The 12,047-nt window shown below is 43.2% G+C and overlaps 1 protein-coding gene across 2 annotated transcripts; it reads right to left on the minus strand.

Moving 5' to 3' along the window:
- Positions 1-1,094: 1,094 nt before the first annotated feature.
- PFN2 (profilin 2) lies at positions 1,095-10,919 on the minus strand. 2 transcript variants are annotated; one of them, XM_027875961.1, is made up of 3 exons: positions 10,751-10,917; positions 7,057-7,249; positions 1,095-2,877 (listed from the first exon to the last, which is right to left on the minus strand). In XM_027875961.1, the coding sequence occupies exons 1-3, from the start codon at positions 10,880-10,882 to the stop codon at positions 2,780-2,782; spliced, it is 423 nt and encodes a 140-aa protein (XP_027731762.1). In that variant the 5' UTR covers positions 10,883-10,917; the 3' UTR covers positions 1,095-2,779. The 2 variants fall into 2 exon arrangements, with proteins under 2 accessions (XP_027731762.1, XP_027731763.1); XM_027875962.1 differs by having other exon boundaries at positions 2,784-3,187; positions 10,751-10,919.
- Between the last annotated feature and the right edge of the window lie 1,128 nt (positions 10,920-12,047).

Here is a 12,047-nt window from a genome sequence, read left to right on the forward strand (position 1 = left end):
AGGCAGACAGGGTTAAGTGGCTTGCTAAGGCTCACACAACTAGTAAGTGTCTGAGGCCAGATTTGAACTTAGGAAGATGAGCCTTACATCAGGCCTGGCGCTCTGTGTCTTAAAGGCATGATGTAAACTCAGTAAAGTTTTCAAATTAAGTGTCACAGAGTTTTTGAGCAAGAAATGGGACCTGGGAGCTCCAATCAACACCATTATTTATTCTGGGTGGGTGGCAGGCATTCCTCCACGAATCTTCCTGTACCTCCAACCCCCCCTCACCACTCAAAACAGTCCTGAAGATAAAACATTTTAGTATAAAAAAGTCATGATTGTTCTCAAGTCCTTTTATCTTTTGCCCAGGGGGTAGGGGAGTAACTACATTTACAACTTCACTTTACCTGGGGATATGACCATTGGACTTTACCCAGAAACAATAAAGATTGGATTTGTAATTTTATTGGTAAATGCCTCTACCAATGCCTTCTATGTCTTCAGAGTTGTCTAGAATACAGTGACAAGATGTGCCCTGGGTCATGTGGGTCAGAGGTAGGACCTAGACCCAAATGTTCTGGGCTCCGAGGCTGTCTCTTTACTATACTACCTTCTAACCTTTAGATAAAAGGAGGGGGAAAAATGGAACTGAAGTGGGTAGAGGAAGAGAAATAGTGGGAACCATAACAAACCACTGCAATAATTAATGGACACAGCCTATGTGCTTCCTGGGTTTTATACAATGTCAAGCAAATTCAAGAAAGGCTCCTTCCTCAGCACCTTGGACAGAGCCCCTCTGGAAGATTTTACAGGATTTGAACAAGTCATACTGGATGGTGGCATAGATGGGTTAGTCTGCATTCGTGGACTGAGCCCCCACATTAAGGAGATCATAGAGCTATCCCTCAAGATTAATTTCTAGGGACTATCCTAACTTGGCATTCAATAAGTGGCCAGCCAATCAGCTACGGGTTTTTGTTATGATAGTACTTTGTTTACATCAGGATTTGGTGGAGTGTAAATTCCCATTCTTGAGAGGAGGAGGAGAAAGATACATGAGTATAGAAAAACCAGAGCAGAAAGTCCATACGTTACATAGACAAGAGCCCAGATTTTATTTGGTTGGAATAAATTTATTTCATCTGTCTGTAAACAAGGTGTTTTAATAGTTATGGCATTTTTTGAAATGCATATTAAATCAGATGAGTTAGACTGTATCCCAGATGTAACAAAGTGCAGGGAAAGAAATGGATAAATCAGCAACAAGATTTTTTGTTTTTAAAATCTGTACATTATCCACAAGGCCCAAACAATAGAAGCAAATACGAGAATGTCCCTAAAATAGTGCCATTCAAAATAAGAAACCCGTAATGGGTTAAGATCCATCTCACAATAGCAACAGTTCATTTTTAACAATAGTATGGCACAGAATACATATTAAAAAATTTATCACAAGACAGCCAAGTCAGTTATTCCAACCAATACCATCTCCCGTTTATTTTTTATACAGAAGTCTTCATTTGTTTTTTATTTATTTTTTTAAATGAACATACAAGTTAATTCCGTGCTTTGAACTGACAGCTTGGTTACACATATTTTGGATGACTAGAGCACAAGGCAGATTTACTCCACAGCAAGGGTGTGACAGGCCAAATGCAGGTTTTAAAATTTGAAATGTGTCTATTTCAACTATTTTAGCTTATAAAACTTCCAACCCTCATCCAAATATCGGCATTAAAGCAGCAACTCCATTTACTTTTTAACCAATTAGTGATCAGACCAAAATAAGTCAGTCTAGACTACCAGTATATATAGCTGAAGGTGGCAGTTTTTTCCACAATAACAACATAATTTCATACAAAAACCCAAGCTGCAAATAAAAATTGGTCCTATGAAAAAATCGGACACACTCCAGATGGTTATGTTGGGGTATCTAATGTCCATGATGGCAGCCTTTCATAAATCAATTTTTAAAAAACAAACAGGAGCTTATATGAAAAAGAAAAGACAGACACAGACCTCTCAAGTGCCTGAGCTATTGCAGTGACGGAATGTCCCTAGGGAGTCAATCCAGATAGTCTCTGTAAGATCGAGGAGGAAGTGTGCCCTTTTGCACCTTTTGCTCTCGTTTGCCATTGTACTCCAAAGTAGTAGTGTGTGCTCTAAGACACTTGGAAAAAAACTTCGTGTCTACTGGAGTACAACAGCAATACTAAGGCAAAATTTCCTGCAGTTCTCAGCAGCTCATAAACAAAGATAGTGTTAAAATAGCTGAATAATCCAGGCACTGCATGAGTAGATGGAAGCAAACGAAATACCGTATGTGGGAAGGGAGGAGAGGGGAGGAGAGGAGAGAGATGCATGCACTTTTTCCTCCCAACCATGCTCTATAAAAGGAAGACTAAGGGAGCCATGTAACTGCTCAAAGTGCTGAAAAGACATTGATCAAATTGGAGATTGTACAATCGGCACCTCGCTTATTAGTGTTAACTTATTTTAGTAGTCTCAAGATCCCACTAATTGCTAAAATAAAGCAATGCCCAAATTGGCATGCCCCCCTCCCCCCAAATTTCAAGGTATCATGCATATCATTATTATGCTGCAATAATGGTGCCAGATAAGGGTTTCTACTACATACAGTGGTTAACATACAAATGATCCATTTGGGTAAACAGAATCATGACATTAGAAAATAGGGAAATAAAAACAAATGTACTACCATCTATAATCTGGTAGTACTATGAACATAACTGGGGTGGCGATGAAGACAGTTGCTAGGTGGATGGGGAGAGGCTGCTTAGACGTCAGACCTCCTCAGGTATAAAGCGAGTTCAAATGCTTTCTTGTTCAGTGTCCCTCCATGGACACCTTCCTTTCCCATGACTATAACCAATGCTGGAGTACACAAGGAAACAAAAAGTGAACAGAATTACTTATGAAACAAAAACAAAAACACCTTTCCCCACCAACAAAGGGATACAAAGAAGACACAGGTTCATAACCCCATCACCTGCATTGCTAATAAAATTTCCAGAATGAAGACTTAGGCTTACAATTAGGAAAGTTTAAGAGCAATTCCCCTAATACTTAACAGTCTTGCCTAGCAGCTAGAACCCAGAGTCTCTCAAGTATTTGGCCATTGAGTATGCCTTCTTATTCAATCCACCTCCATGGACCCCTTCTTTGCCCATTACAAAGACCAAGACTGAAAGAGAAAAAAGAAAAGTGTTTCAAAAGAAGTGTTAGACAAGAAAGTCATGTAAGTTTTAGCAGACAGCACATGGAATAAAAATTAATAAAAGTTACTATATTAAGCTGGTTTTCCATAAGCTACTGAGCACTGGTGCCAAATGGATTATTTAGAAAGTTAAAATCACTCCAAAACAGAACTAGAAGTTTTATCAACATTTTCAAGAACAAGAAGCTACAATTTCATGCACAGCAATTATTGTGACCACTGCAGAACCCTGAAATAGTTGGGAATTAATTCTGTACAAATACAGTAAAAGAGAAATAATAACCTGTATGGTATAGAAGAAAATCCATGACAAAAATATTAAATTGCCTAGGCAAGTACTAACTGAGACTAGGTGCTGTTATACTTAACAGGAAATTCACATTTTCTACAACTTTTACACATCATTTTTTTCCTCCAACACTTTAAAATACTAGCAGGGTTGGGTAAACTGGCCTTTCTATGCCTAGATGAGATGTGAAGGCAAAAAGTATTTGAGCTACAGTTTTCATTGGATTTCAGCTGTGGAAGAAGTAAAGTTTTTAAGCTTTAAGGCCTGTGTTTACTGTGTTTATTCTTAACTACTTAAGACCAAACGACCTTGAATTAGATCCAATATAATAAAGGAGGTATATCTGTATAATGTGAGTTTTGAAAACAAAACTCATTAAAAACTGAGTGGGTGGGGAGAGACCATCCAGTTCTATGTTGACTGCCACTAGATGTCAGTAGAATTTTAATTGTGTGTTTACTTGAAGTATTCACAATTGAATCAGTCTAGGTGCTTCTGCCCCCTCTCCCTTCAATGAAGAATGCAACCCTTAAAAATTTTTAATTCTGGTCAAAACACCAAATAAAACAAATATTTCCATTTTCCACTGTAAAAGAGAAGACTGTACATGAGACTGTGAGTCCCTAAAGAAGACCTGGATTATAACCCTTCCTGAAGGAGTGGTGAAGCTAAAAGAAAAATTTATCACTTGGTATTCAATGTCTTGATGATAAGCCTTAGACTTAGACTTGGCTGGTCCCTGGAACATAGAGTCTATTGCCAGTCAGGATGTACCCACTATACCTGAGACATTTCTAGTTTGGTTGGCTCTACCAAAGCTTATTGGCATAGCCTACCATAACTCATCAAAAGGAAATTGAAAGGAAATGGATCAAGTACCTCAAATGTGGGATATACTGTTACTGTTTTTTAACTTACAGCTACACCTGACACGGCCCTAGAAAGTTTACAAAAATTAGTTATCTCATTTTATCCTTACAACAGGAGACTGCCTCCTCTTCCTTCTAGCTCGAAACCTATGATTCTGTGAATGAACAACCCATGATACAAGCAGAGCAAGGGTTTGTACCCAATGTTAGAGATGAAACTAAGGACCAGAGAGGCTACTGTGTCTGATGGAGAGTTAGGCAGGACTCCTAGGAGGCTTCTTGGAATCAGTGACCAAGACCTATATTCATCTCATATGTAGAACCCCTCTGTTTCAGATATACTATACTTTTATACTTTCAATGTCTTAATGTCAAGATTCCAGTCACCTCAGTTACCAGAGTTGTAAGAAATTTATCTGAATAACTTTTGAGACTGACATATTTTTAGTGACATTTATTAGAATCATACTGCAAATAAAAAGCCAATTTAGGAGGTTTATTAGATATTTAGTTCATATGTGATACGCTGTTTCCAAATTAAGTGTTTGAAACCTGGCTATTTTAGAAAAGACAAGGATTTTCCTTTTTTTTTAAAATGAATTTTTAATAACTACACAATTTTATGTTAAATTGTCTTTACAACACTTGAAACAATAATGAATACTACTTATTTTTAGAGTAATTCCCTAAAAAGCAGCAAAGATTTATTCCTTGTAAGTTCACTGACTTAAAAAGCCTTTTGGAATTTGGCAATGCAGTTAATAAACACCTGAATTAGCTATCAGGCTAGAGTACTAACCAGAAAAAGAACTTAAGTTCCTTAGATTTAAAATCTAAGTATTCTCAAATGCTTAGTCCTATAGGATTTTGAAAATTAAAACAAGGAAGATTTGACAAAAGGGACAGAATGGAAAATTCAGATCATAAAAAAAATTTGCTTCCAATAGCAAAATAAAATAATTGCAATTTATTAGTGACCCTGATGAAAATCTACTAGAAGGTATGCTTATCAAATCTGGAAATGACATAATATGGAAGGAGGGCTAATAAACTAAGAGAATCAAGTCCCCCAAAATCAACAGAATGAAAATGAAATTTAAGAGGATATATGTAAATGTACATATCTTGAAGCAAAAACTTAAAAAAACTACACTAGAATGGGAGAAACTTAAAATGCCACTTTACATAAGGGGAAAAAAATAGGGTTTTAATTGACTGCTAACTCACTGAGTCAACAAGTGACAAAGAAAAGCTCATATGGATATAGATTAATTTCTGGAACAAGGGAAGAAGGACCCTAACCAAATCCTGTGATGAGCTTTCCACACCTGCAATACTGTGTTCAGTTCTGAGAACATTTTAGCACTCCAATACATTGGAGCCAATCCAGAGGCTTATAAGGGGACCATGTCACATAAGGAAAGGTTGAAGGAATGGAACTATTATGTTTAGCATAAGGGGAAAAAAAGACACAGGGAGAGGAGGGGTAGCTGTTTCCCTCAAACATCTGAAGACTATCATAAAGAGGAGGGGTTAGTGTTACTTTGTACGGCTCCAGAAGACAGAACTGGGCCTAGTGACTAAAAGTTACAGGGAGAGCTTGGCTCAACATGTGGAAGAACTTTCTAACCAATGTGACGTAGCAGAGTCCTGGATTTAATATCAGAATACCTGGTCCTGACTCATGGCCAACCCATAGCTGGGTAATCATGGACAGTTCATGTTACTTCTCTGAATCATCATTTCCTTCTGGGTAAAATAAGGATTAGAACACATCCACAAGTGGAACAGGATGATCTGTGAGATAATGAGCTACTTGTCACTAGGTATATTTGGGCACAGAATACAGAATACATGACCACCTATCAAGGATGCTCTAGGGGAGGGAAATTCCTGCATGAGGTAGGAGAGTGGACTAGGTGGCTTCTTCCAAGATTGTATAACTTTTCCTTCTTTCTCTAATAAAGTCATGAAGTAATAAAATGAATATTGAAAAATAAAAAGAGGAAGGCAAATCAAAAGCTAGAAAAAACATACCTGATAAAATTAAATTTGAAAGACAGTGTTGTACGGTACAGTGGGTAGAGCAATGGATTTAGAGGCAGAGGACATAGGCTAAATCTCAACTTTACCTCTTACCTAGCTGTGTGACCTTTGGCAAGTTACTTAACTTTTTCAGTACTCAGTTTTCTAATTTATAAAATGAAATATAGGACTAGACGGACCTCTCAGGTCCCTTTCAGCTCTTAAATTATGCTTCTATGATCATCTCATCTATTAATTTGCTTATTCAATTTGTACAGTTTAATAATCCTATTCCACCATCATTGACATGCCAAGCGTTTTGAAAGAAACATGGATAACATTTATGAAATTTGTAAATGTGAAAATTGGTGTTAATACAGAATATATTCAAGTTTAGAATGATGACAGAATTGGATTTAGCATTTGACAGAAAATTTTAGTACATTTGTCATCTAGTGCCATACAATACATGGAAACCATCTTAATAATTAAAAAAAAAAAGGATTAATCCCTTAGTTATGAACTGACATTTTTGTTTTACATATTAATAGGCATTTTTAAAAGGGGTGCAAGTTACAAGGTGGCAATGCAACAACAATCAACCGATTACCTTACGGTAACAACTTTTATTTTTAAAAGGACTTCTTCCTTACCTCGGCCAGCTCTGCCCACAGCAACGTTATACGTCGGTTCACCTCCTTGACTCTTTGTCCTGATGTCCATTGTGCAGTCACCGTCCACATACAGACTATCTCTGATTACTGAGCACTTCTTTGCACCGAGAGTCAAACCATTGGTAAAGAAACCCTCTCGATCTTTTCCTACAATCATGTCTATTTCTATTGGCTGCCAAAATCCAAGACAAAACAACAAAAAAAAGGAGTCAGTACATTCTTTTGAAATTTCAACAACAAAATTCAGCAAGTCAAATTAGCAATGTTGCTGCTAAGATATCAGGGCCTCCAAATTTCACTAGGAGAAACCAAAACTTTGGTACCTTGAATGTCGTTCTATCCAATTCATAGCTTTGTCAGTAAACTTACAAACCTGATTTTATAAATCTTACTAAACAATTTAAATTAAATTTTAATAAGATGGGAACCCCTACCAAGGCATAATTAATGGCAGAACTTGCTTACTGAAAAACAATCATACAAATTAAGATTTTTCAAAGCCACAGACACCCTAAAAGCATTTCATAGTTTTTACTGGTCATAAACTATGTTTCTCTTTGTAACATGCATTTATATTATTTTATTATAAAATTCTCTTTATAATGAAGCAAAAAAAAATTCTATTTAGCTCAAGTACCTAAAAAAAACCTTATCTAATTATACTGATTCAGATATAGCTTTTTTAAAAATGAATTTATGACTTGTCTCTTATCCAACATTACCTGAGTTTATCAGAGTCCTGAAGTTTCCTAACAAAGTTATTGCTCTAACAAAACTCTTAGTTGGAATTCTTGGTTTGAAAGGAATGGCTCAATACTGAAGAATTTCATTCTAAAAGTCATGTTCTTTTCTTTCTAATCATTACCCCTTCACCCCTCTCCCATTTTTGATAATGATCGCTCCAGCAAAAGGAAAGATAATTCTTTCTCTAATACTGGAATAGGCACTGGCAAAAGAACAGAAAATGGAGGTAAGTGGAAGAAGAAAGTAAGGTCGACAACAGGCCTGAGGAGAAAATGTGCTTTCTAACACTCCAGGACCGAAAAAGAAGGCATCGCCCCCATCAGAACTGCAGAGTCATAGCAGGCCCAGCCATCTCCAAGCACACTCTGGGAATCTGCCCAGCCAGACAGCAAGTCACACAAAGGCTGGGGAAGGCTGAGAGCAGTAAAGGGAAACTTGATCACCAGATGCCAGTCCTCAGGGTTTTCCTTTAACACTAGTCCACTGCAGGTACAGAAGATCTTAAAGGACTAGTGTCCAAAATCACTCTTTTTACGTTGCATTAACTCACAAAACACGAAGCTACAGTTTAGAATGATAGGAGAGGAAAAATGAGAGGTGGTGAGAGGAGGGAAAAAAGACAAAACTCTATCTGATAAAGTGCTATTTCAAGAATTTATTTTGGAGGTCTGTAGGCAGAAAGAGGCAGCAATAATGATTGGTAGCTGATGATTAAATGGCAAATACTCCTAAAACATGGCAACTAAGTCAAGACTGTCACCTCCCACCTCTAATACTTTAAGCAAATCAGTTACAGCTTGTGCTGAAAACATGATAAAAGACCTTGTAACAAGCATGTTACATACCACATAAATCTAAATTAAATCCTTCCTTCTGAAATACCACTAAGAAGAAAAGGAGTGGCAGAAGCAAAGAGATTAAGTGTTCCCAAATTATTAAAATAACCAACTGAATGCCCCCCACCCCAATACCTTCCCCCCTCCCAAGAGTCTCCCTTTTTGGAACTAAACTGCATAACAATGGGATTGGGGAGAAAAATGATGAATATTTCCCAGGAGAAGGAAAGAGGTATATGGAATGAGAAATTAACGGCAGTTCGCCATCTTGGAGAATATTTGGGGGAAGGAAAAAAAAAAACAAAACCTGGAGCCAACCATAAGGTTGGGATTCACGAAAGACACCTACGTTGACCGCTTAAGTCTGCGGCAAGTACTAGAGACCAGGACGCAGGAAAGCCTACGCAAAGACTCAGAGAATTCCCTGTGCCGGCCGGGCCTCCTCCCACCCTAAGCCGCATTGCCGGCAATTCCTTAACCTAGTGGAGCCAATTAAACACTCAGCTACCGACACTGGAGTATATAACGGGTCCTTCTATCTCTAACCGGAAAGGGGGGAGGTACCCTTTTCTCTCACAACACACTAAACCCCCCAAAGCTGGCAGGTGGGCAAAAATGGAAAACCTACAAATTAGCAAAAACTGCTGCCATCATCGTTAGGGTCTGGAATGTGCTTTCTTTCCCCTTTCGGTTTGGAAATCCCTCTTACATCCCCAATAAAGCTTTGTTACTGAACTACCCAAAGAAGTGAAATTAAAAGAAAAAATAATAGAGCCCGACATCACTGCACGGGCCTAGAGTAGTATGCAAACCTCCAGACCACTGCGTTGGTGGTGGAGAAGAGAAGCATTACCTAGGTAAAGTAACCTCTGTCTGCACCACCATCATCTTTATCCCTACCGCATCTTCAACATTTTTAACAGTACGTTTTATTTGGATATTTATATATTATAACACACATACACCCCTACGTGTTCCTGGGAATCAGTTTTTGCTGCTATCTGGCTAGGCATATATACATACACAACTACACACACACACATACACCTACACACATATACATACATATTTGTACACATAAAGCTTCTGCTCGCATCTTATATACACACCCCTTTATATGCATATATACCCGTATCTATACGTACATAAAGCTTTACGTACATACATACATATGGACACATATGTATCTGCCTAGCCACATAGCAGATTAATAACAAGATTAATCCTTATAGGGGCTAATCCTACATGTTTGAATAAATCAAGATTTTCCAAGTAAGATATTGGGGAACGTCAGAGAAAGAAATTAATTTTCCTCCTCTCAATCTTAACTGGCATTCATGAGTAAACTTATAACTGTAATGCTGGCAGGCAAAAAGAAAAGGATTTAAAAAAAAAAGGGAGGAAAGGGAATGAAACAATGTGAGAATCCCACCACATGAGAAACTAGTTCAGTCTCATTTTTAGGCTGTCAAGCTTTTCTTGCTCCCCCATCCCAAAACTGCTGGAGCCGGGGGAGGAAGAGATCGAGAAGGGGGTAGCCGCTCCCCTTTGCCCATGCTCCTTTTCATTCCATCTCCATCATTATCCTAACCCTTCCTCCTGGATGCAAGGAGTTGGGGGGGGTGAAGAGGATGCGGAGATGGATGGAGGGATGGATGGGAAAGATTCGATGATGGCCCTACCGTGGGAGACACCCTAATGGGGGGCTAAGCCTCTAGCATCCGGGCCTGCAGAGGCGAGGAGAGCAGTCCAGGGCCCATATCCACCTCCCCTATTGCAGCCTCCTCCTCCTCCTCCTCCTCCTCCTCCTCGGGGAGCAGCCCAAATCCCCACAGCCCCCTCCCCTATTGCAGACCCCTCCTCCGAGGGGGGAAGCAGTCTGGAGCTCCGAACACCCCCTCTTCCTCCAAGACTCCCGAGAGCCCCCTCCCCTGGGGGGGAGCATCCCCAGAGCCCCGAGAGCTCCCTCCCCCGGGGAGGGGCAGCACAGCACCCCCGGGCCCTCCCGCCCCCCCCCCTCCCCCGGGGGGGGCAGCACGGCACCCCCAGGCCCCGGGCCCCCTCCCCTCCCGGCCCGCGCGGGCGCCGCTTACCGTGATGCTCTGGAAGATGCCCCCAGCGGTAGCCGCCCACACGTACTTGGCGTCGCAGTAGCCGACAATGGCGGCCTCCTGGCAGCAGCCATCGCACATCAGGTTGTCCACGTAGCTCTGCCAGCCGGCCATCTTCGAGCCCTCCCTCCGCACTGCAGCGGGGCGAGCGGGGCGCAGGCGGGGCGCGGGCGGGCGCGCGGGTCTGCGCAGGCACGGAACCACCCCCGAGCCGGGACGGGCCGGGCCGGGCCGGGCGGAGGCGGCGGGGACGGGGGACGGGGCCCGGGAGGCGGCGGGGACGGGCCCGAGAGGCGCCGGTCACTCCGGCGGCGGCGGGAGGCAGGGCCGGCGTGCGCCCCCGCGGCGGCGGCTGAGGCGGCTCGTCGCGCTGCGCGCCCTCCTCGTACTGCTGGCCGACGCTGCTGCGCCCGACGCGTCCCCGCTCCGAGTGAGAGGCCGGCCGGCACCGAGGAGCCTCGGCTCAGGCGGGGCGGGCGGGGCGAGCGAGCGTGCGCGCGGGCCGGGGCGGATCCTTCCGCCGCGGCGAGGCGACGGGCGAGCGCGGAGGGATACGCCAGCCGCCAGCGGTGGCCACGTGCGGCGCGCCCCCCGCCCCCGCCCCCGCCCCGGCTCCCGGCGGGCGGCGCGCTAGCGGCCGGGTTTGGCGCGGGGGTGCACGGAGCAGGCGCGCCCGCCCCCTCCTCCCTCCTCCTTCCCTTCTGGGGAGGGGGCGGGCCCCGAGCCTCGGGGCTCCCCCGCGACCTTGACCTTGTCCGCTGGCTGGGCGCGAGGCTGCGCCGGGGACCCGCGGCCCGGGCGGGCGCCGCCCTCCGCCCCCTGTGCCGCCGCCCTCCTCGCGTGGGCAGCCCCCCGCTGCTAAGGGGTCCGACCGAAAGAGGGCATCGAAATGTCTTAGCCCCTTTGTTGTCATTCTGGGGGCAGGGCTGGGGGCGTCCCGGGGGCGCAGGGGCCGGCGAGCCCTGGACAGCGCCCAACGCATCCCGCGACCGGCCGCTGTCCCCCGAGCACGCCCCTCCCGGCACCCGGCCGGTCCTCAGCCACACAGGCCGTCCTCGCCCCTCAGGGTCAAGAAAGCAAAGAAAGCGCGCGTGGGTCCCCTCGAAGAAGGCCCTGAGTTGTGGGGGGCCTCATTTTGCCAATTCTTCCCCCCCTAACAACTGGCCGCCCTTGGGACACCACGTTCATCTCGGAAACCTCGTGTGGCCGAAATAAACCCTGAATCCTAACCCTGAGGGCACCACGAATCTTTTTGTGGGGCTCTGTCGCTCTTGAGCCT

The sequence above is a fragment of the Vombatus ursinus genome, unplaced genomic scaffold (genome assembly GCF_900497805.2).
Source record: "Vombatus ursinus unplaced genomic scaffold, bare-nosed wombat genome assembly UNPS02014810.1, whole genome shotgun sequence".
Classification (NCBI taxonomy): Eukaryota; Metazoa; Chordata; class Mammalia; order Diprotodontia; family Vombatidae; genus Vombatus; species Vombatus ursinus.